Source organism: Stegodyphus dumicola, chromosome 9, assembly GCF_044657685.1.
Source record: "Stegodyphus dumicola isolate Sdum_Otavi_A_Nest chromosome 9, ASM4465768v1".
In the NCBI taxonomy this organism is placed as follows: domain Eukaryota; kingdom Metazoa; phylum Arthropoda; class Arachnida; order Araneae; family Eresidae; genus Stegodyphus; species Stegodyphus dumicola.
In genome coordinates, this window is record NC_140776.1 from 180,836,929 (window position 1) to 180,862,983 (window position 26,055).

At 35.6% G+C, this 26,055-nt stretch overlaps 1 protein-coding gene across 2 annotated transcripts in view; it reads right to left on the minus strand.

The window, feature by feature from the left end:
- Positions 1 to 10,848: 10,848 nt before the first annotated feature.
- Positions 10,849 to 26,055, minus strand: part of LOC118188939 (sodium-coupled neutral amino acid transporter 7-like) — an 80,490-nt gene continuing 65,283 nt past the window's right edge. For both annotated transcript variants that reach the window (XM_085824419.1, XM_085824420.1), the window contains exons 9-11: positions 21,912 to 22,174; positions 18,453 to 18,652; positions 10,849 to 12,004 (exon numbers count right to left, since the gene is read on the minus strand). In XM_085824419.1, the coding sequence (XP_085680545.1) occupies positions 11,823 to 12,004; positions 18,453 to 18,652; positions 21,912 to 22,174 (645 nt within the window). In that variant the 3' untranslated portion in view covers positions 10,849 to 11,822. The remainder of the gene's footprint in view (positions 12,005 to 18,452; positions 18,653 to 21,911; positions 22,175 to 26,055) is intronic.

Consider the following 26,055-nt stretch of genomic DNA (forward strand, 5'->3'; position numbering starts at 1 on the left):
CCTCCCGCTTGATAAGAGCGACACCATTTCGCTACCTGTTGTCTACTCATTGCTTTGTCCCCGTATACCTCAACGATTTGTCTGTGAATTTTGGATGCGGCCACATTCTTGGCCCATAAGAATCGAATTACGTCTCGCACCTCTATGCGAGAACACTTTTCTAGACGTCATGCCATTACTGTCGCTCTTAAGTGTCTGCGTACTGACGCTACTTACCCGTAGAACCGCTGTAGGACAACTAGCTCCATCTGTCAACCACCCTGCGTGAAAATATTCGCTCCACAATTATTACATTTCAAATGCTTCTGCTTGTAAACTTTTTTTTGGATCAACCTACGTAGAATTCTAATTAAAATTTCTTTATTTCCCCGTGCAACGCAGCGCATGAGAGTTTTAAGAGAAAGCTACGCCGAAAAAGTAAAAATATAGGAGCACGCGAATTTAACATTTAATAAATACAATTTATCTCATAATTGTACTCTTTTGCTTTTAAGATACTTCAAGAAAATAGAAATTACGAGAAGCTTCTCGTGACTGATTAAACAGTTTTAAAAAGCCGGACAGAAAGATCTCAGTTCAGTTGTTTTACCAAGTTGTTGTTGGTTACTTAACTGCTGTGATTTTGAGATCGGATTAGCTTTCTTTGCGATTTGAAATGTGTCTTAATTAACGTTTTAGTAGCTTAAAATATAACTACTGTATGATATTACTTTCTACTGTATGAATTACTACTACTGTATGAATATCTGTGATGAAAAATTTCAGCATTTTGTTTTATTTCTTGTGATAAGAATAAATTTCATAAACTTTTGATCAGACTTGTGCATTCAATCTATTACGAACCCGTACGCATGCAACACTTTTCGGTGTCAGGAGTGGAATTTGAATGCCAATCACAAGGACCATGGAAGAACAATTGAGGCAGTTGATGAATGCATTTGCTGCATTCCAAGAAAAGATGGAAGGGGCCGTCAATTCAGTTAAACAAGTGATGAAAGCTGGCCAAGAATCAGTTAAAGAGATGGAAGCTGTCCAAGAATCTATTAAAGAAAGATGAAAGCAAGTCAAGTAACTCTTAAAGGAGAGATGAAAGCTGTTCAGAAATCTGTTAAAAAGGATATGAAACTGTTCAGGAATCTGTTAAAGCACATATGAAGGGTGTTCAAGGAAAGATTGAAGTAGGTCAGAAGGAAATGAAAAGAGAAATTAACTGCGTAATTGAAAACAAACTCGAGGCTATGGAAGGTAGAATAGACTCGGTCGAAAGTAAGGTTAGATTGTAAGGATCCTAAGTTTTTTTTACGTTAATTTTATTTTAAAACGTTTATCACTTTTACTAACGCTTATCACTTCTTATTTTCTACTTCCGGCCAGAAATAAATGCTTTAACTTGTTTATGCAAATTGTCCTGTTAACGCCTAAGTATTTAAGTTGTGGCTTTTTGCCAAGAGTTAGAGAAAGAGAAGGAGATTTAGGAAGCAAGCTGCTTGCCACTTCAGTTCTACGAGTTTTCATTCAGTTGCTGGTTGCCTTTAAGGCCAGAGGTTTAGTCCTCATGATATTTGAAAACGTATTGTAGTTTCAGTAGCTCGGCATACTACATACGTACCCTTTTAAATAAAAGCCAGTCTTAGTGCTAGGCATTTGTATACTAATTCAAAGTTAGCTTTTAGAGGTTTAGTTAGTAGTTTTATATTCTTACGTTCAGACCACAAGTGGTTGGTCTCTGTATCCCGAAGTTCGGGAGTACTTGTAAAAGTATAGAAAATAAATGGTTTCGTATACGCTTCCTGCTTGTGTCGTCTGTTACACACTCAAATCTTGAACATAGCTTGAGTAAGCTGCCTGTTCCTAATCAGGACACATCATGTTTCCAAAGCAAATCAAGAGAAACACAAGTCCTGACAAGATAAATTGAAGAAAAAGTTTCTTCTGTCAAAGAACAAATAGAAAGGAGAATATCTGCTGTGGAGGAACGACTTGAAGGAAGATTTTCTGCCCTCCAACACCAAATCGAACAACAAATTGATGACAGAGATTCTGCGGTCGCCAAAGAAGTTGAAACCTTGAAAAAATTCGTAGCGATGGCAGGGAGCAATAAAGGTGGTTTTAAATTTTTACCGATGCTTGCTCGCTCCTCTCTTTCACATCTACATATGATGGGAAGACCTCTTGGCAAGTATATCAGATACAATTTTCTTTAGTTGTGGATGCGAATGGATGGGATTCTCGAGCTAAGGCCTGTCATCTCACCGCTTCTCTGAGAGCAGACGCATCTGATTTCCTTTAAACGCTGCCAGAAAACCAAAGGCTAGATTTCAAAGCTCTTCCGGCGCATTGGAGCTACGCTTTGGGGAGAAATGTTTAAAAGATTACACTAGGATACAATTAAAATCCCGTCAACAGAAGTCCACCATTCCAGGAGCTCACCACGGATGTTGAAAGGCTGTCTCACCTATCCTTTACAGAGTGCCCGAGAAAGGCAAAGGTAATTTTGTCCATGCAGTGCTTCATCGATGACATTCGGGATTCGGAAATACAGAAAGCTATACGAATGGCAGATGCCAATGATTTAAAAAGCACTCTATGAAATACGCCATGAAATTCGAGGCAGCTCAGCAAGCAACTCGTAGAGACCGTCACCCAGACAGAGCTGCTTAAGTTCACGAGGCAGTGGATCAATTGATGGCTCGTTTAGAAGATTTATCCAGACAAATCAATGCTTTGATACGGAGTAGGAATGAGAACAAACTGACTCTAAAGTTTTGGAAATGTGGAGTTGAAGGCCACGTAGGAAAGAATACCTTTGTGCTCGAAAAATAAGGCAGACTATTTAACCAGACAACTGAATGCCTTGAGACGGAATATTAGTGACAAGAAACCGACCCTAAAGTGCTGGAACTGAGGTGCTGAAGGAACTGCAGAACACCCAGAGCACGGAAAATAAGACAGACGATATAAACAGACAATTACATGGCATGAAATGGAAAGAGAGTGACAAGAAAACAAAATGCTGGAACTGCAGAACCCCAGGGCACGGAAAATAAGACCATTTCCCAGAAACGACGCAGGAACAAATTAATGACCAAACCGTAGAACGGAGTTTGAACGATAGTGAAAACCCCGTTTTAAAACACTCAAGATTTCTGCAGTGACTGGCAACAGTAATGGACTATCCATCAATGGGCATATCGATGGAATTCCTTGCAATGTGATTGTTGACACAGGAGCTAATGTTACCATCATTCGGAAAGACTTAGCTCAATAATTTAAAGATCAAGTCATTAGGACGCCCTCCTGTGTTACCCTCCAGACTGTGTTTGGTGATGAAATCGACATAGCTGGGAAGTTATACCTGAACATCACGTTTGGAAGTGCCGCCTACTACATACGGCATATGAAGCAGATGTTACAGATCCTTGCATAATCGGATTGGACTTTTTAAGAAAATATAATTTTTCCTTAGACATAAAAAAAAGAACAGACTGCTTTCAGCATCAGAGAACTTAACTCTCCATCATCAGAAGGGATCCTCACCTGGAAACGTCGAAGACTTCTCTGAAAGACCCTGCTCAGAAACCTTCCGAAATCATACTAGGGTGGAAGAGAAACATCAGACCACCGGGTATTTTCCATCCCAGATGCTCATCGGTCGTGACTCTCGTCTTCCATCTCTTGTTTGGTCGCCCTCCAGGTGCGCCTTTATCGCCTGAGGAATACATTCAAGATCTCCAGGCCCGGTTTGAAGTGATGCACAACTTTGCACGAGAGCAAGTCAACTTGGCGACGGAGGAGATGAAGACCCGATGCGACACGAGAGCTACTGAACATCGATTCAACGAAGGAGATGAGGTGTGGTTGTGAAATCCGACTCGACAGAAAGGATTCTGACTAAAACTACAGTCACCTTGGGATGGTCCGTGCGCAGTCTCAAACAGGTTGAAGAACGTCGTGGTTCGGATCTCTAAGTTATCGAACTCTAAACGTAAAGTCGTTCATTACAACAGTTTAGCTCCTAACTATGGCCATAGTATATAGTATATATGTTATCGGCAAAGTTAGAAATCCGGCATGCTATAGAAAGCCTAGGCATTGCATATAATGCCTAAAACTAGGCGGCTATGAATGAAACGATTCATATTTCACATATTTCCTAGGCACTCTATAGAATGTCAAATGAAAAACCGGCAAAGTATAAATACATTTCTGATTTGTTTCGAAGAACCAAGTTACTTACCAGAAGTTAATAAATGATATAAAAAGGCCAAAATAACTACTAAGAAGGAATCACGGGACTACTGGCTGCTGAATCGCTAGGCTGTGATGTTTGTGAAAAACAAAATTATATTAATTTATCATGTTAAAGAAAGCGTCAGTTCTATACAGTATTACGTCACGGATGCGGAGTTATTTCCCGTACTTCATGAAAACTCATTTGAATACTGGGCATGGACGACGTGATAGAATGCTGAAAGAACTTTCAAACAAATACAAAAATGTTACACGTAATGATATTGAACTGCACAAACACCTTTATAAGCCCTGATGAGCGGAAAAGGTATTAAAAAGGGCTTTGTTGGAAAACATGATTCTTTCTGAATTTCCGTTGTCAGGTAGATCTTACTGATTCCCAGTCTCACCTGAATAGAAAATACAAATTTATTATGTTGATCAACATCATCTCACTATCTTCTTCTTCATTTTTTTTTCATATTTGGAATAACAGTTTTTTAACGGCACTCTTTCATTGCTTTTTTCAAAATAACATTTTTTTTTCCCTGAGGAATAAAGTCTTTTAAATAATAGCCTTATCATAGTTTTTTTTTATACTTTGCCTAAAGAGTATTTGTTATTCCCACAAAATGCTTACGTACTATATACAATGCCTAGGGAAACTCTCTACATATAATAAAAGAAAGAGTTTGTCTGTGTGTGTGTCTTTCGTTCGCGCTTTGCGCGTAAGCTAATACACCCACGGCTACGAAATTTGGTACATAGGTGCAACCTAGACAAGAGCCAGTGCACCTTGAAGAGATTTTTTCGAAATTCGAATTCGAATTTTTTTAATTTTATGTTTTGTGACGAAACCGCGTCATTTTGAGACATAATGGGTTATAGGAAAGCGAGATTTTACTCTACACACTCCATTTTCATATCGTCATGAAACGTAGGCACTTAGCTATTTTACGAACTTAAAATAAATTTCGTGTTTCAATAAATCGATTCGATACGAATTTATGTAACAAAGGGAGCTTAACGCCTTATCAACGGGATTTTTTCTAAAAAAAAAATATCTTTAAAAATGTACAGTTTATTTTTCTTTGATTTTTGGACACGTTAAATTTTCATCCTTGCGACTGCTTTTACAAAAAGAATTTTGGAAAAATGATAATATTTTGTATTTAAAAAAAAATTAAATGAAGCTTCCGAGTACATTTCTCACATCTCACATCTTTAAAAATGTGATTTTGGTAACAATTTTCATGTCTTATTGTTGTCGATAGATTTTTAATGAAATCGCACCATTTTGAATAGTTTCATTCTTTTAGAAATATGGGTTTGGCAACAATTTTTCATCGTGTTTCTTATGTCACTGTTTTTAAGAGATTGGCATATTTCATTGTCATTTAATACATTTTTATTGATTTTTTTATAAAGTTGTTCTACAGAGTAAAATTCTGCGCAGAATGTTTTGTTTTTCGAGTTTCTTTTATGTTATTTTTTGCTTATTTCACTGTTTGTAAGATATTGAAAAGTTTTGCATGATTTTTTTTCTTCGACGGAAAGATGGTTAATTTTTTATTAGGATAATTAATATTTGTATTAAGCTTATTACATTGTAATTTTTTTCTCTTGAAAATATAAGATAAAATATCATTAATTATACTTTGTTTTCAGAATTTTTTGTTTTTTGTATTCTTTTATGTTATTTATTGATCATTTCACTGTTTTTAAGATATTGAAAAGTTTGAGTGATTTTTTTTAAGTTCTTAAGCTCCTTTATACCATTTGAGTTCTTAAGATTTTGCAAAGGGAAATTGGTTAATTTATTTATTAGGATAATTAATATTTGTATTAAGGGATATTGCTTATTTCATTGTAATTTTGTTATACGTAATAACTTTTTTTTTATGAAGTTGTTCTGAAGAGTAAAATTCTATGGAGTTTTTAAATTTAACGTTTGGTGTTCCCTTCAGCCATTTTTTCCGGTACATTTAAAAGCCAGACGAAGGCTGGCAGCGGAGGCTCATATTTCATACGTTGACAAAAATCGTCCGGCATTATATACAATGCCTAGGCATTCTTTTGAATGCCGGCGTTTCATACTTTGCCGATAATATATATAATTGTAAAATAGTAAAAGACGATGCTTCTTTTTTTTTTTCTAAATTTGTATTTGATCTGGTGTTTAGTATTTGATTTGTTTTAAGTTACTGATTGCAATTATTGTTTATGTTGTTTCTTATTGCATTGTAATACAATGTTTATTATTGCATTGATGTTTTATTTGTAAGTTTGGCTTCCTGTTCAGGTCTTGTACTGCCCACGACGTGCAGTCCTTGGGAAGGGGGCAGTATTACGGATTTTGTATTTGTGTAGCTACACTGCTGGCCATTAAAATTGCAACACCAGAAAGGAATGATCTGACGAATGTCAAAATCACATGAAAGGAAGAAGTTGGCATATGCAAATGATTAGTATTTCAGCGCATTTAGACGACGCATGAGTGAGCAATGCGATCTGACGCACTGCACAAAAGAAAATTTGTGTAGTTGATTTATCATTCGGAAAGGGCGTTGTACGGGTTGGAGTTTGCTAAGAATATCGTGTTATGCCTCGAATAAGAAAAGAAAATGCTTACCAGCAAGTTTCGAAATTCGATAGAGGCAGGATCGTTGCCTATTGAAAGTGCAGATTATCGTTCCGTGATATCGCCGGTCGCACTAGTCGACATCCAACCACTGTCATGCGAATAAGGAATCGATGAATTGCTGAGAGTCATACGGAACGGCATGCAGGATTTCAACCCCCTCCCATCACTGAAGACAGAGAGGACAGCCATATTGTGAGGTCAGCCCTGCAAAACCACGTGCGACCACATCACGGACCATTAGTCAAGAAATGGGCATGTTTGCAGCAAGCTCCGTATCAGCTCGTAAGGTGCGTCGATGTTTGCAGCAGCGTGGACTATCACCAGGGTGACCATTACTTCGGCTTCTCTTGACAATGCAGCGTAAAAAGAGACGGCGACCCTGGTGCGTCAGAAGACAAAGCTGGGCACAGGAGTGGCACAATGACGCCCTTTCTACGTGCTGGTTCTGATGGCCATGTACATGTCTGGAGTGTACCAGTAGACCACACGTCGCCTGCTTGCGTTTGATATGGGCGTAGGGCATCTGCACCTGGTGTAATGGTTTGGGCGGCCATTGGGTACACGACACGCACATCTCTAGTTCGGATCGCAGGTAATTTGAACGCAGATGGGTACATTTCTGACATTTTACGTCCAGTGGTTATGCCCTATCTTCGATGCCTGACAAACGCTATGTTCCAACAAGATAATGCAAGACCACATGTTGCACGTCATATCCTAATCTTCCTCTATATACAGCATATTTGATTGCTGCTCTGTCCTGCGCAATCTCCAGATCTGTCACCCATTAAAAGCATCTGGTCACGGGTTGCAGAGACACTGGTCCGCCACCCCTCTCCAGCTAATACGGTTGATGAAGTGTGGCATAGACTTGAAGCAGCATGGAATAAGTTCCTAATTTCTTAATTTCTGTCATCCAAGCACAGTTTAACTCCATGCCGAATGGTGTAAGGGCCGTTTTAGTTGCCAGAGGTCGCAGCTGTTTCTACTAATTTCGCACCCCTGCAAACCTCAAAAATGCTTACAAATTTAATCATTTTGTTTTCATGCCATACTGTTAACATGCAACAAATATCTTTCTTTGAATTTGCTTTCCTTCATAGTGTTGCAATTTTAATGGCCAGCAATGTATTTTAATAGAATTTTGATTAAAATTGTTTTATTTTCCCGTGAAAATGCAGCGCGTGACGAGTTTTAAGAGAAAGCTACGCCAAAAAACTAAAAATACAGGAGCACGCGCATTTAACATTTAATAACTAGACATCTCCTAATTGTACTCTTTTGCTTTTAAGAAGCCTCGAGAAAATGGAAATTACAAGAAGCTTCTCGTGACTGATTAAAATGCTTTAAAAAGCCGGACAGAAACATCTCACTTCAGTTGTTTTACCATGTTGTTTCCTAGCTGCTGTGATTTTTGAGATCGGATTAGCTTTTCCTGCTCCTTGAATTGTGTTTTATTTAACGTTTTAGTAGCTTGAAATATAACTACTGTGTGATATTGTATCAATATCTGTGAGGAAAAAAATTGCATTTTGTTTTATTTCTTGTTATTTCTGTTCAACAAGTTATTGAACAATAGCAATGGAGGTGGGACACAGCTACAACGGGCAGAAGAATCTATGAAATCTTTCCGATAGTTGCGGAAGTACTTAAGAGTCTGTAACGGTGAGTTAACTGACTTACTCACTGGACACGACTCTTTCGAATCTTACTTGCACCGATTTCACCTTTGTGAAACAGAAGTTCGCAGTTGCGGAGAAGTGGGTGACCCTGACCACTTCGTCTTTCTTGCCCTGAAACCATTCACTTACACAAACTAAAGACCGTCTTTGTCCAGCTCATCAGAGTACCAATTAGACAGTTGTAGAGACATTAGGTATTTTTGGAAGCAAGGCAAAATGAAAGATTAGCAACGCCTTCTCCGGGAATCGAAGCGCGGACCTACGGAATACGCGCCCAGCGTTCAGACCACCACACGACGAAGGCATGCCAAGAAGGCGGGAGAAATATCTTGTAGAGTTACCAAATACAAACAAAGTATATATATGCAAGTTCCCCCCCAGGGGTTGACTCAGGAGAATTCCTGGGAAGTACTGGGCAGTCTCAACCACGGGCAGTACTTAGGCAGTCTCAACCCCGGGGGTAAATAATTCGTTTTCACAGGACTAGAGCCCGAGATTATTCTCAGTTTGGTTCAGGCTTTGTACGGACCGTACTCGTACTGTCATGTCGGTTCCTCTGTGTGTGGTGGAGCTAGATTGGAGATCACCGACCTAGTCGATGGGGGTTTGGCTTCCATAGTCTCAGTGACGGGGACTGACAGAGTGGACTAGGAACCAAGCGATTTTCGATGCCAAAGGTGTGGTGCCATGAGGCAATTCGTAACTTAATTTTGTCTGAGCGTTTCAATTTGGCAAACTTGTCCAAGGCTTTCTATAAAGCCGGGCTCCAACTGCGGGGTCTGCGCCGCCGTTGAAGAGGTCTCTGAGGTTTGGATAATTTCAAACACCGTTTGATAGACTCTACTGTGATCATTCCTCAGATCGGGGATCCAGGCTTTAGCGCTAATATACGCAAGTAGGACCTCTTAAGAACTCTGTTTACTAGTGGTGAGAGGGAATGTCTCAACACCCTATGTAGCATAGGCAGAAGGACTAACCTTTATGTCCTAACTTTGCCTATGTCCTCAGGGTTACATAACATCCTCAGGGTCTAATTACTAGTTTCTATTTAGCTGACAGCAATTGCATTGTCCAACACTAATTTGTATAATCAGTCTGTGTTCCCATTTATACCCGATATAAATGCAAGAAGTTACTTGCACAGGTGTGGTTCAAAGGAACCCTCCTCATAGACAGTCAAAAGAGTAATGTCGATGGATGCTTACCCTTACCTCACTATTAAGCTAAAACACTCTTCTGTTGCAATATAGTAGGCGTAACCAACTGCTCATATGTATTTGGAAAAAGGTCTGGTAATACTGAATTTGAAAGTTGTAACTAACATTTATCTGGAATTTTCTGTGCTTAAGCACCAGTAACTTAGCATCTGTATTAATGTGACTGTATGGAATCCATAATAAGAGATGCAATAATGTAGTATTTGTCATTTAATAGTAAATTTGTATAGTATTTGTCACGTATAAATAATGTAATAATATCAAGTATTTGCTCATATACTGACATTGACATTGAACTTACAGTTACATTGAAACTGAGACCAGTATCCTGGTCTCAGTTTCAATGTAACTGTAAAGTTTCTACAACAAAGTATCAGTTTGCATAATGCCATGCAAAATGTACTAATGTATACATAAGATATTAATGTATGTGAAAGATTTTGTATTTAGCTCAGTTTGTAGTGCCAATGTAATTGAAAGGGTCCCACAACAAAGTATCAATGTACATAATGTATGTGAAATATGTGTAATGTATGCATAAGGTATTAACGCATGTGAAAGGTCTTGCTTTTAGGAATATCATTGAACTGATAAAATAATATAAGTATTTTTGTACTGCTGATTGGCATTTGATTAAATTTTCATAATTAACTACTAATACAAATGTAACTGAATGAAAATCATGAATTATATTTAAATAATCGGAAATAATTGTAGATATATGTTTTAAGATTAAACTGAATTTTTAAATGGCAAAATTATAATAAAATAAGAAAAACTGCTGAAGGCAGGCAGTTGATTCATCGAAGAACATTTCTTAAAGAAACAGGTTAGTTGCAACGTGTAACATTAAATAAACCGAAACAAACAGAAAAAAAAATAAATAAAAATAAATAGCATGGCTTTACTGGAACCATATTAACGTAAAATTGTTGAAATAGGTTTTTTTAAATGGCATAGGGCATCCATAAACTTGGTACTGTTATGGAAGTCTCAAAAGAGAAGTATTTCAAGTAAATGAAGAATTAGAAAATATTGTCAAGTTATGGAATTCACAAAATAAAGGGCACACTAATGTTTTTAGAAAAGATTTAATAACGTTAAGATTTTGAGATGAAAACATTTAATCATCTCTAAAAACAACTGGCAGTTGTACGAGATTGCATTCTAAAATACAAGATTTGTTAATCGAAATCACAGAAATACCAGCTTCCCATGATACTGTACCTTATTCAAAGTCAGAATACTAAACAGGTCAACTGTTCATTTCCGGCTACATGATGACAAGTAAAACACTAACAATCCAGGTTTCAAATAGAAGTTTCCATAGCTTTGCATATAGCTTAGAAAAAAAATTGTTCGCATTTTTCTCGCGACAAAATAACATAGCAGCAGATGTATGTAAAACGTCTTTTAGTAAAGAGAAAATTCAGAATCTTAAAAATAATAATTGTTCACGAGTGCAATCACAAAAATCACATATTTATAGTAGGAATACTTAACAGTGCATTCTTAGGTTATCCATGAAGCGTAAGAAATTTGAGCTTAGAAAATTGTATTACGAATAATTCGACTATAAACAGCAGCTTGCTCATAATTTACGAACCAAGGCCTACGAATTGCTGCCATAAAGTGCGGCAAGCTTTTAGATTTCATATCATTTACACACACCGTAAATGTATCGCTTGGTTGGATAAATCCACCACCCAGTTTGATGGATAAAAGCTAGAATTCTATGATGATTCAGACGATATTTTGAAATCATACAAATGACATGTAAGAACAAACAGTTTATCAGTCTTATGAACGTAAGTCCTCTTTTCAAAATCTTGCTTTGCTTTTATTGATGTATTTATCTTATAAATTCTGTTTAAATATTTTTATGTTAAACTTTTAAAAAATGATATTTTGAAGTTTAGTAATTGTTTCTTTAGAATCAGTCCTCCGTGACTGAAGTCCAAACAACGTGGATGTTCGTTCAAACCGCTGAAATACTTCTAGCTGCACGAAGATTTCCCAAAAATATTCATAAATCCTTTATTTCACAATTCAGGAGCACAGAACTTCGTTTGGACTGTTTCCACTACCGTGCAAGATGGTGTCCACAAGGATAACGCCAAAGAAGAAAGCGCCGATAGCAGCCAATAGAATACCAGCAGCGATGAGGAAATAGCTTTTAAGATCCTTCAGTTTCGGATCCGTTTGTAATATCACTCTTATTAAACAGATACCTGTAAGAAAGAGTTACATAAATCTCTGAGGCACATTGTAAAGAAACATGCAGAAAATAAAGTACTTCATTTTTTGAGTTACATACTAGCCACCTTGAAATTAAATTGCCGAATATAAATTATGCGGCTTGAAAAACGCTGCCAAACAGAAAAGCTTCGGAAATATAATCAAGAAAAAAGTAGAATGTAAATAAAACTATATTTACAAGCAAATTCCCTTAAAACTATACTCATGCTCTCGGAAATAAAATTAAAAAAAAGTGCTGAATGTAATTAAACTACATTTACAAGAAAATCCCCCTAGAACTATATTAATGCTAAATTGATACCGCTAGCAAGGAAATATACTTTCACCATCAATTCATTTCGATCGTGGCAAAAGTTCCGTAGATACATCTTCCGTAGAAAATTGTTCAATGCGTGTTATAACAGGTAAATATATATAGCATCTAGCAGGTAAATCCAAAAGCACTTTATACTTCACAAAAAAATATCGAAAATGGTCATGGAATGCATCTGTACATCAATGCATCTACTGTAATGAAAAAGATCAGGGGACGAAATGTTAAAAGCTACGGGCAAAAGTAGAGTATTAGTGTTGAAAACTGGTCCTATGGTTCCAGACTGCCGTATCTAAAAGCATTGTGGTTTAGAAGAACTCGTATATATTAAATCAGAGTTTTTTTAAATGTGATAAATCTATAAGATGGTGTAAGAATCAATTAAAAATGTGACAAACAACTGTTGACTGAAACTGTCAAGTTACAATGCTAAGTGTTAATTAGGGACGGTATTCATTCGAAGATCAACTTAAGCGATTAATAGCACAGGTGGTGATTTTCTTTCAGGGTGACCGCTATAATATAATATAAAAATAATATTATTTAAGGAAAATAAATCTATTACAAAATATGGCTCGAAATGTAAAAAAAAATATCTATATTTAGGACACGTAATCAACACTGAGTAATGCTGTTAAACAACTGTTATCACAATATTTTAGGTAATACACTTCTAAGGTATTTCTCCCGCTTTCCTCGCATGCCTTCGTGGTGTAGTGCTTCTGCACGCTGAGCCGGTATTCCAGAGGTCCGTGGTTCGATTCCCGGCGAAGGCGGTTGCTCATTTTTCATCTCTCCGGCCTCCAAAAAATCCTAATGTCTCTACACACTTAGATAACAAATTATTCCATACAGCTTCCACTCTATGCCAATGTTCATCAATCGTCAATGGCTGGCCAGTGGTGGTATATGCCAGTTTGTCGACAACTCATGATCAGATGTTCTCAGTAAGTGAAAGATCTGGCACAGGGCAACAGTCGAACACAGCTTGTGTCGAAGAAGGTTGTACAGCAGGCAATATGCAATCGTGTATTTATTTTGTTGAAAGATGGCATCTTCGAAGCCTCACGAAGCTAGTCTTTAAAACGTCAGAAAACTAACAGTGGTTGCCCACATTAGCGGCTATACGAACAAGAGGTGACCGGGCTGTTCACCCGATGGCACCTCATACCAGCATGCCAGATTCTATACCTATATGAGGATGAAGAATGCAAGCTGGCAACGTTTGTTGTCCTTGGTGCTTCCACACATTCATACGGGCATTATGATTTGTACACAGAACCGGGATTCATCTAAAAAGACAACGTTGAATCACTCATATGTCCAGTGTCATCGTTCATCTCAGAACTGCGAGTGCGCCTGTCTCTGCTGCAGCCTTTAAGGGAAAATATAACTATGCTCGCCGTGCTGACGGTTCGTTGGTGCTTTTTCCCACAGTTCGCCGTGTGGACATTTGTTGTCCTGCACACAACTCGAGTTCTTAACTCAGTGTATGTGATGTGATGTAAATGTACGATTCCGCAAGGTAAAGAGGGCAAAAATGTATTTGTTTTCATGAAGCTTTATGGAGCGTTAGGTTTGCCACTATCTAGTTAGATTTCACACCAACGTTTATGTCTGGAGCTGTTAATAGGAAAAAAACAAACGAGTATTCAAATTTGATTAGATAGGTAATTATAATCACATTTTATTAAACTCAGCGGTTTTGCATTTATTTATGTTAACCACGAGACTTTCAACCGACAGAACAGCTCCAGCTAATATATGCAAGATGTGGGGGAAAAAAACTGTTTAGGAGCGGGGGAAACTGTAGACACTTAACAGCGAAGACTAAATATGTAACTTGGATTGCCCTCCAGCACTGCAAAATCTTAAGCATAGTCTTAAGCTTACAACACTTTATCAGCATTTATTCAGTTGATGCAGAAATGAGTGCAATGGAGTCTTAAGCAAAGTTGTATGATCAAATTTAGTGAAATCTTACAGAATGCAATGAAAGCATATTAAAAATGATACAGGCATATAAAGAACATGCGTTAGTGAAAGTAAAGGCGTTCAATGGACTTAAGGCATTTTCAAATGACCGGAAAAGAGTGGAAAATGAACCGCACTTTGGTAGACCTTCGATCGTGAATTACAAGATTATACTTCTGCTCCACGACGAGTTGAAAGCCGAATATCACTTTCAAAGGAAGACCATTTAGGTATAGAGTGACCAGTTCGACTTCTAGACTCGGATCAGATTTTGCATTTGCTCTATATGTTGATTACATTCATTGCATTATCACTCTGTATTTCGAGACAATGATATTGGGATAGTGAGATAATGCAGGCAGAAAAGTTTCTTGTATAAAATATTTGGTACTCGCATATTAGAGCAGCAACTCTGGCACAGTTTGGCGAGATTTTAATAATTTTGCACTATTTTAAATAATTATTATTTAAAATAGTGCAAAATTATTTTAATTATATAATATATTGTAAATTATATAAGTAAATTGCATTTTACTTATATAATTTACTTTTTTAATTAGGTATCTATCCTGAAAATCAATCAGTATACCTGTTTACAAGCTAAGTCTTCTAATACTGATGAAATTTCGTAATAATCACTTTAAGAATAAATTCAGAACAGTTTTTTCCCTTTACAGATTTTTCTGCAGTATATTGCATTTTTGTTGAAATTTCATCAGTTTCTTCCATTTTATCTAAAAATCACAAGCGAATATTTAAATTTCAATTCAAGACCAAAAAATATGACGATTTGTCAGTGAAAACCGTTAGGCGTTAGATTACAACAAAAAGGAAACACGCGAAAATGACGTCGTTGTTTGCTCAAACTAAATTGTTACAAGAGTAGTTATCAGAGCCAGGAGCATTCTGAAAACTGTGTGACTTGGCTAAGCTAATACGTAACTACTTATGCAGTTTAACTGTTTGTAGCTTCAAGAGATAAAAGAGACGTTCTTTACTGTTTGAAAGCTCTGTCGTATTTACGCTCAGTTATATGATGTTCTAAAGTTTTGTAAAATATTTGTATTTGATTAGATTTTGCTTATGTATTTTTTTTTTTTTTTTTTTTTTTTTTATGTACGGAGATATGAGCAAAAGGCGGAGGCATGGACAAAAACCCTCCTGACTGGTTTTGGTTGAAATTTTGGCGAATCTTTACATTATGGTAACTTGGTGAGTTTTTGGTGAAATTTTGGCGACCAACCCTGCTACAGCAACCTGCTAGTTTTGTTTTGGACACCATTTTGTTTTCACGAAGTAAAGGCATGTTTTTTTTTTTTTTTGTTTTTTTTTTTTTTTACTCAACATTTTTTCCAACAATCTGCTAGCCGAATTACACTTATACTAGAACTTTTATCCAACAATCTGCTAGCCGAATTACGCTTATACTTTTATGGAACAAAAATGCTTAATCATGACGAAGATTAGGTGCGATATTGGGAGAAAGTGCAGAATCGCAAACTGATTGCCGCATTTTTAAGAATTGCACATACACAGTATCCATGTACACGTCGACCTATTTTCACTTAAAAAAAAAAAAAATCCCAGAATTGCACAAAAATGGCATTGCGCGCACTCTTGACTTTGTCCATGTACACTGCTAAAGTACTAGCTAGTAACCTTTATCGCCTTACCAAAATGTCGCCAAACTACCTGTTACCATATTCCAAAGATCAGCCGAAATTTTTGTTGTCACGCTGATGATATTTGGTGATTTCTTGACAACATGGCAACGTTTTGGAAGTTTTCGGAGAAGAAATTTTCGAAGCCCTACCTGCTAATTTCCCGGAAGCTCCTGGAAGTGCTCTGATGTTCTATAAAAACGGTTGACATTTAGTCAAGAATTATCTCAGTGATTCAGTTCGGAATCATGCCACCGTAACTAAATTGCAAGTTTTCGTGTTTCAAAGAGAGTTTTCCTTATCTGCGCTGTTTCCCTTTAGCTGTTTTTTTAATCCACCAGCGGCCGAGTGGCTAAGTCGCCGAACACTAGTAGTTCGGTCCGATGTTCGAATCCCGCGAATAGGCTGCCTGCATGGGCGTTTTCATGGTTTTCCCTATGTGTAACGTGTATACGAGCCCGTTTGCCTTAGAAAGTCCTCCACGAAGGTACAGTTAGTCAATAAAATCTGCGTACATCAAGAAAAGTAATATCAAATCCAAATTTTAAGGTGCGAAAAGGGTAGTTTCTTAAAGTTTTATTTTTTAAATATTTAGTTTCAATAAATGACTTTGAAATTATTTAACTGTCATATTTTCATATCTAATAATTTATGCACACTAGTTTTTAAAAGATAAGTGGCCAGAAATCAAAGCCAATAAAGTTTGTGTACAACGCGAAGGAGGCGGGGGATTTCTTACCTAACTTTTAAACTTCAAACTTGAGAATGCTAAGAAGGTTACACTTTCAAGGTCATTGACTTCCGAAGCAAATTTACGTTGATTGGAAGTTGCTATTTCTATTTTCTTTGACGAAAATGACAACCAATAAAGAAATTCCTTTAGTTACGAGACAACTAATTATCAAATTGAGAGATGAAGGTAAAACTCTTCGTTATATTGGTAAAACCATTGGAAAACCATTTTCTAGTGTGCAAAGAGTTATTCAAAACTATCTTGACACTGGTAGTCTTGCTGTAAAAACAAGATGTGGGAGACCGAAGAAGCTAACGCAGAGAGAAGAAAGAAAAATTCTTTTACGAATTAAACAAAATCCTAAACTTTCTGCTGCAAGCATTGCAAAAGACATTTTTTTTAACTAGCAACAAGGAAATTTCTTCTGAAACTGTACGAAAAGTGCTGCGAAAGTCCGATTATCATGGACGCAAACCTAGGTCTAAGCCATACATTTCCGAGACAAATAGAAAGAAAAGAATTGCTTTTGCCAAAACATATTTAAACTCTTCGCAGGACTTCTGGGACAATGTAATTTGGTCAGATGAAAGTAAATTTACAATATTTAAAGTTAATGGCCACCCTATTGTATGGAGAAAACCAGGAACAGATCTGAATCTGAGAAATTTAAATCCAACTGTCAAACATGGAGTTGGCGGTGTGATGGTATGGGGGTGTATGTCGTCGAAAGGAGTTGGAAATTTTCACATTACTGATAAAGTCATGGATAAGTATGTTTATCTGGATATTCTGAAGAAAAATCTACGAGACAGTTCCCGAAATTTAAACCTTTCTAATACCTTTATTTTCCAACAAGACAACGACCCGAAACATACAGCTAAAATTGTGAAGAAATATCTCCTCTATCACACTCCAAGACTCCTCCACAGTCACCAGACATCAATCCAATCGAACATTTGTGGGCAAAATTGGAGAAACGAATTCGAAAACACAATATTACGTCGCGAAATAAGCTAATTAGTAAATTGAAGGAAGAATGAGCGAAATTTACGTCGGATGACACGGAAAAACTAGTTCAGTCAATGCCCAGACGTCTGCAAGCTGTTTTGAAGAATAAAGGATATCCTACAAAGTATTGAAGTAATGTAAAAAACTTATATTTTCCTTTTTTTTAAAGTGTGCACAGACTTATCGGAGGGAATTTCTGAGTTTTTTTGACAAAATATATTTTTGAAAAAATGTAAAAAGTATTACACTGATATTATTTACTTTTTATTTAAGCTTACAATTTTAGCGAATAGAAGAAAAAAAATGCAATGATTAAAATACCATTTTTCTATGCTTTAAGTGTTTTTTTAATTTAAAATTTAGTCTGTACGCAGACTTTTGTGACTAACTGTATTCCTTTCCTTACGCAGATATTCCTCGAGGTTTTGCCGTAATCATATAAACCAAACCAACCCTTGAGCTTTTTATAGCTGTTTACCTTGTATGCGCTATTATTTGTTTCAGTAACGTATATATTTCTTCTTGTTAGTCTAACATAGTCATCAAGGAACACATAAGCCAGTAGGTCCCAACAGTAATATTTGGGTTCGCAGAATCCCGAATAAAAAAACACTGCATTAACACCCTGCAAAGTGACCGAGACAGTTTTGTCAGCTTTCTTTAGAAATTGTGACTGTTTAATCCAAAAGGATCTAAAAGAGATTTTATATAAGCTTATTGTATGAACTCACCTGGATAAATGAAGATATTTGCCGACGAAATGGAGCCTAAGGCGTGTATAACTATTCCAATGTTACTAGTGTAAAGGGCCAATACTAGAGATGTACAGAACCAAACACTTGCAATGATGATTCGTCTCCTTTTCTCACCATCAACAAAATCAGCCGCCGATAAACGGAATAATTCAGAATATAAGCCATCTACTGCACCCCTGTAAGAGAAATACTACATATGAATTTGAAAGAGAAATGATCTATTCTATGCCTGAGGTAATGTATAAATGTTACTAGACTATATAAATTTTCAGTGAATAAATAAAGAAATATTAAAACAGTCACCCCCCCAAAAAAATAAATTAGGCATTATTTCTGCTGCTCTAAGAAGTAATGTTGTCGGACCTTACCAATGATATTCGTTATGAAACTTTCAGTAGCAATCAAACATGTCAGCAAAATAACATGTCCAGTGGTGTGGCATTTTGTTTTCATCTGCAATTCCCAGAACAGGCGTATAAAGTGTTGCGAATACTCCGCATTATTTTCGGTCAAAGATTGGCAACATTGTTTTGGAATAGAGAACGCATTCCTGGAAAGTGGCATCATGACGAACGGCGGTTACATTCCTTTAACAGCCCGCCAGAAAGCATGGCGTGTTCAACCGCTAGTGTTTCGGCGTATTGCAATAATTGTAGTTTTTAGCCCAAAGAGGAAATTTGCCCATTAATTTCGTTTTGACATTTTGCGATTTTCACTACAAACAGTGTTTCACTTTTACAGTTGTTGCCACCAAATATTAGTGCCTTACATTATATTTAAGAAAATTAAACAATGAAGGATCTGCATGAATGTATGTATGTTTCTCGCACTGTGAATAAACAACGGAACCTACGGACATCAAATTTTGAATAATGTAGTCCTCCACCCGAACATGGGCACCCGGAAGCCCGTATTTTTTTTTTACTTATTATCAATATCATATTTTATAAAACTTACGCATTTTTAATTAACAAACTCAACGATTTCAAAGACAGCAATGGCAACACTGTACGAAAAAAAAAAAAAAAAAAAAAACCTAACCTAACCTAACCTAACTTACTACTACCGGCCAGAACGTAGTTTTAGAATCACTTCCGAATACATAATGAAGAAGAGCGGTATTTAACCGAGAGTTCTTCGGTCTTTTAGTGAGAGAGATACCAGGTTTCTAGCTGCACGCGTCCGCCTTTTTAGGCTACTCTCTCGTAAGCTATTACTACGCTCGGCCATACTTTAGGCCCTTTATAGCTTCGCAGTCTATTAACATTAAGGGGCCAACTCGGTTAGAATCTTGATAGCTTCTATATTTCTTTAGTTTAGATTAGTTTAGTATTATTCTTAGTCTCTTAAGTTCAAAGCCTAAGTGTCGGCTTTATTGTACACTCCAAGACGGAGCTTTGTTAAACTTTAGTTGGAATAATAAAGGGCTAGTTTACCCTTCAATCTTGTTGTTTCCTGTCACACGAACTCAAGCGATTATTCGCTTATCAGTTCTTAAGATTCTTCACTTCCAACAGTAACTCAGCATTACACTACAAATTCCTACAAAAGGAATCCTACAAAATTATTTTGTGATTTTGCTGTTGAAGTGAGATAAGTGAGAAGAACATGATATTTAATAAATAAAGTTAACATAAAAAAAGTTAAAAAAACGCCACTTTAGACGTAATATAAAATCTGAAAACTTCCAGAATTTTTTTGCTGTATTTATTTTATTTTATATTCGTAACATTATTCAAATTTGTTACAATTAATTTTTTTAAATAGCCACTTAGTGTTTTTAAAATTAAATTTAAGAGAGGGACTTTGAATATTTTTATTAAAAAATAAAATTTGGTATGAATAAAGCAAATATGATTATTACAATTAATTCTACATCTAAATCAGACTATAGGATATAAAGTAGTCTAGTTAAAAATGTAAGCTTAAATTCTAAATTTCTAGTTTTTCTGTTACTTACTTTGACATTACTCTTTGTATGGAGCGGTTTGCCTTTCATTTCTTCAGCGCAATACCAGTGGCACGAGACACCACCAATTCGCAAATTTTGAACTGAAAATTTCGTTCAACAATGACCATTTACTTGTCCCCTACACGCCATATTGGAAACATGCGGTTTTTAGCTAGTCGAATCATGCAAGTTTTTCTTTTTCTTTTTTTTTTTTTTTCTTTTCTTTTTTTTTTTTTTTTATTAACATAACTTTTGGTAAAACTTGGAAACAGGCATAGACTTTAGATTATTTTTACTTAATTAAATATTTTGTTCAGTTGGTAAAACAATACTTAGTTCTAACTTAAATGGTTGAATTAATTCACAGTTTTGTTTTGCCATCCAAATTCCTTGGCAATTTTTTTTCAATTTGTTGCTAACTGATTTGCAATTTCGGTGGTTTATCAGTTTTTTACTCATAATTTTTACCCTGATTTTTCTGTTTAGACTTTGCGTTTTCGACTTTATCTTTTCCCGCATTAATAATTTCAGATTTTGTCGTTTCGAGGTGGTCAGAGTTGGTTCCAGATGAATTACATTTTCTTAAATTTCAATTTTATGAAATGAAATTAAATTTAATTGATTCAGTTTCTCGCAAATTCATGTACAATCCGTTTCAGAATGAACGACCAGATTATGCTGAATAATCATCCCTAATGAGAGTATTATTCAGCTTAGCCTTTCAAATCTTTTTTGGTTTCCTGTTATAATTTTTTTAATGAATTTTTCACTCGTAAAATTACTTTACAAACATTTGTTCACTTTTTAAAGATGAATTTTTATTATTACAGTTGTACTTTTCTTTTGAAATTTTGCTTATTTAGTAGTATGTGTAAAGAATCCGAAACGGTATTTTAATACTTCACGCATTCATATTTATATTACATGTTCACATATTTAATATTGTTTGGAGGAAAAGTTTTTTCCAGAAATGTCTATATTGCACAATGTGACTGAACACATTCGCAATGTTCTGCCGTTTGTCGAAACATAGGTCATGCAAATATTAAAAAAGCAAGCATTAAACAAAATTTGAATTTTCTCATAAATACTTCTGTAGAAGAAAATCGTTGACTTGTTACAACTAATTTCTGATATCATTGACAATCTATTATTTTCTTATATCAGTTTCACAAATGAGTACGTTTTCGTGATGTAGCATGTTTTTAAACCCCTTACTGCACCAATAAAAAATTTTTACTGCCAAAATTTTTATTCCTTATTTTAGCTCAATCTTCTTTAAACACTTTCTTTTTTATAACTCCAAAGTATAGTGGATATAATCATTATATTCATATCTAAAACAAAATTATTTAATGTATTTACTCGAATGCGTGGAAATAATTTAGTTCGCTGTACCCGAGTTAACTGGGTTGAGTGCATTAAGAGGTTCATGCCCTGAAACCTAAGAAAAAGCAAAAAGAATATTAAAAGTATAAAATTACCTTCCGCATAGTGCTAGTACAGGATAAGTGACAACCATTTTCACGATCAGAGCACCAATGCCTATCATGACTACAGGATCCTCAGCATCGTACATTTTCATTACGTTCGGGGTCACCACTGACCCGAAAGTCAGGTAACCGAAGCAACCGATAGTGGAATAAATAACGATAAGAAAGCTCATGGACAGACAGCAAGACTTGGTGAAGTTTCCCAGTGTGCGATTCTTCATGCAGGAGTACACAGGGACCACAACTTCTTGGCACTAAGAAAGTTATCAGTGAATAAATATAAGCAATTCTTTTACATCAACATATAGAATAATAATCGTAAAAGTAATATGAATTGCTTAACATAATCCCAAAATTAAAAAAATAAAAAAAATTTCTTCAAAATTCTCTAGTCAAAATTAGGTTTACAGAAGGAAACTAGGAACTAGGAAAACTAGGAAGTTAGAATTTACTAAGCTTAAAATATTCCTTCTTTTTATGAAGTTTGGGATTTAACTCAGGATATAACAACCTTCAGTCTCATTCCTACTCATAAAAAATTTAAGTCCTTTGATAAACTAAAAAAAATTCATATCAATATGGTTTTCTCTTAATCTAATAATCAAGATAATTTTAAACAATTTTAGATAAAATTCACTCAAAAGAAAAAATAAAATGCATATTCTAACATCCTCTCTACCATTTTAACAACAATTATACTGAAACTTTAACATCAAGTACCAAATGGTATGTTACCAATTTTGTATAAAACTGAAACATATATTAAAACCACTTAATACTGCCCAGCCGGGATAGTGTTTAGTGCCTGTGACTGCCGTAGGGAAGGACTCGTGTTCAAATCTAGGAGAATCCATGGATTTTACCTGTAAAGGAAACTCAATCTTTGAAAATACTCCTTTACACTGACAGTTTCAGTCACATATACCTCTTTTTCCTTGATATTTTCACTCCTTGACATTTTCACTCCTTGACATTTTCACTCCTTGACATTTTCACTCCTTGACATTTTTTACTCGACATTTTCACTCTTCGATATTTTCACTCTTGGATAATTTCACTGTTCGATATTTTCACTCTTCGATATTTTTTCACTCCTTGAGACTCCCTGACGTTTTCTCCCAGACAAGTTTTTCCCTCTTCTCACTGACATTTTTACCTGTAAAGGAAACTCAATCTTTGAAAATACTCCTTTACACTGACAGTTTCAGTCACATATACCTCTTTTTCCTTGACATTTTCACTCCTTGATATTTTTACTCCTTGACATTTTTACTCCTTGACATTTTCACTCCTTGATATTTTTACTCGACATTTTCACTCTTCGATATTTTCACTCTTCGATATTTTTTACTCCTTGAGACTCCCTGACGTTTTCCCCCAGACAAGTTTTTCCCTCTTCTCACTGACATTTTTACCTGTAAAGGAAACTCAATCTTTGAAAATACTCCTTTACACTGACAGTCACATATTTCAGTCACATATACCTCTTTTTCCTTGATATTTTCACTCCTTGATATTTTCACTCTTTGATATTTTCACTCTTTGATATTTTCACTCTTTGATATTTTCACTCTTTGATATTTTCACTCTTTGATATTTTCACTCTTTGATATTTTCACTCTTTGATATTTTCACTCTTTGATATTTTCACTCTTTGATATTTTCACTCTTTGATATTTTCACTCTTCGATATTTTCACTCTTCGATATTTTCACTCTTTGATATTTTCACTCTTCGATATTTTTCACTCCTTGAGACTCCCTGACGTTTTCCCCCAGACAAGTTTTTCCCTCTTCAGTGAGAAGTGACATTTTTACCTGTAAAGGAAACTCAATCTTTGAAAATACTCCTTTACACTGACAGTTTCAGTCACATATTCAGTCACTCTTTTTCCTTGATATTTTCACTCCTTGACATTTTTACTCCTTGACATTTTTACTCCTTGACATTTTTACTCCTTGACATTTTTACTCCTTGACATTTTTACTCCTTGACATTTTTACTCCTTGACATTTTTACTCCTTGACATTTTTACTCCTTGACATTTTTACTCCTTGACATTTTTACTCCTTGACATTTTTACTCCTTGACATTTTTACTCCTTGACATTTTCACTCCTTGACATTTTCACTCCTTGACATTTTCACTCCTTGACATTTTCACTCCTTGACATTTTCACTCCTTGACATTTTCACTCCTTGACTCTGACCTCACTGACATTTCACCTATCAAGGAAACTTTGACACTGACATTTCCAGTCACATCTGTATGGTCACAAATGTCTCTTTTTTCTTGACATTTTCACTCCCCCTGTCAAGAAAACTTTCAATCTGTGACATTTTCACGCTTTGAAATTTTCACTCTTTGAAATTTTTACTCCTTGACATTTTTACTCACTCTTCGATATTTTCACTTTTCGATATTTTCACTCTTCGATATTTTCACTCCTTGACATTTTCACTCCTTGACATTTTCACTCCTTGACATTTTCACTCCTTGACATTTTCACTCCTTGACATTTTCACTCCTTGACATTTTCACTCCTTGACATTTTTACTCCTTGACATTTTTACTCCTTGACATTTTCACTCCTTGACATTTTCACTCCTTGACATTTTCACTCCTTGACATTTTCACTCCTTGACATTTTCACTCCTTGACTCTGACCTCACTGACATTTCACCTATCAAGGAAACTTTGACACTGACATTTCCAGTCACATCTGTATGGTCACAAATGTCTCTTTTTTCTTGACATTTTCACTCCCCCTGTCAAGAAAACTTTCAATCTGTGACATTTTCACGCTTTGAAATTTTCACTCTTTGAAATTTTTACTCCTTGACATTTTTACTCACTCTTCGATATTTTCACTTTTCGATATTTTCACTCTTCGATATTTTCACTCCTTGACATTTTCACTCCTTGACATTTTCACTCCTTGACATTTTCACTCCTGGACATTTTCACACCTCGACATTTTCACACCTCGACATTTTCACACCTCGACATTTTCACACCTCGACATTTTCACACCTCGACATTTTCACTCTTCGATATTTTCACTCTTCGATATTTTCACTCTTCGATATTTTCACTCTTCGATATTTTCACTCTTCGATATTTTCACTCTTCGATATTTTCACTCTTCGATATTTTCACTCTTCGATATTTTCACTCTTCGATATTTTCACTCTTCGATATTTTCACTCTTCAATATTTTTCACTCTTCAATATTTTCACTCTTCAATATTTTCACTCTTCAATATTTTTCACTCTTCAATATTTTTCACTCTTCAATATTTTTCACTCTTCAATATTTTTCACTCTTCAATATTTTTCACTCTTCAATATTTTTCACTCTTCAATATTTTTCACTCCTCGATATTTTCACTCCTTGATATTTTCACTCTTTGATATTTTTGACTCTGACCTCACTGACATTTCCACCTATCAAGGAAACTGACAATACTCCTTGACACTGACATTTCCAGTCACATCTGTTTGGTCACAAATGTCTCTTTTTTCTTGACATTTTCACTCCTTGAGACTCCCTGACATTTTCCCCCTGAGAGTTTCACCTGTCAAGGAAACTTTCAATCTTTGACATTTTCACTCTGACAAAATTTTCACTCTTTGAAATTTTTACTCCATGACATTTTCACTCTTCGATATTTTCTCTCTGATATTTTCAATCCTTGACATTTTCACTAATCGATATTTTCATTCCTTGAGACTTTCACTCAAAGAAAACTTTCAATCTTTGACATTATTGCTTGAAACTGACATTTTCGGTCACATATGTGTGGTCACAAAGGTCTTTTTTTTCTTGACATTTTCACTACTTGACATTTTCACTCTGATATTCTCACTCCTTGACATTGGATGTCGTGGCGATGAATGTCGTGTGCAAATGCTGACCATTGTCAGAAAATTGAGATTCGAAATAAGCACAGACTTAATAGTCAGAGAAAAAAAGATTAAAAAATAGTATAAAAAGCATTATTTTATACTGACAATTCGCTGTTGCCGATTGTTTTATTGTGTGATGCGTTCATATTCTGCATTGCTTTGAATTTAAACATGGCATCTTTGAAACGCAGTCAACTCTTCATTAACCGACCCTTGTCTGAAAAAT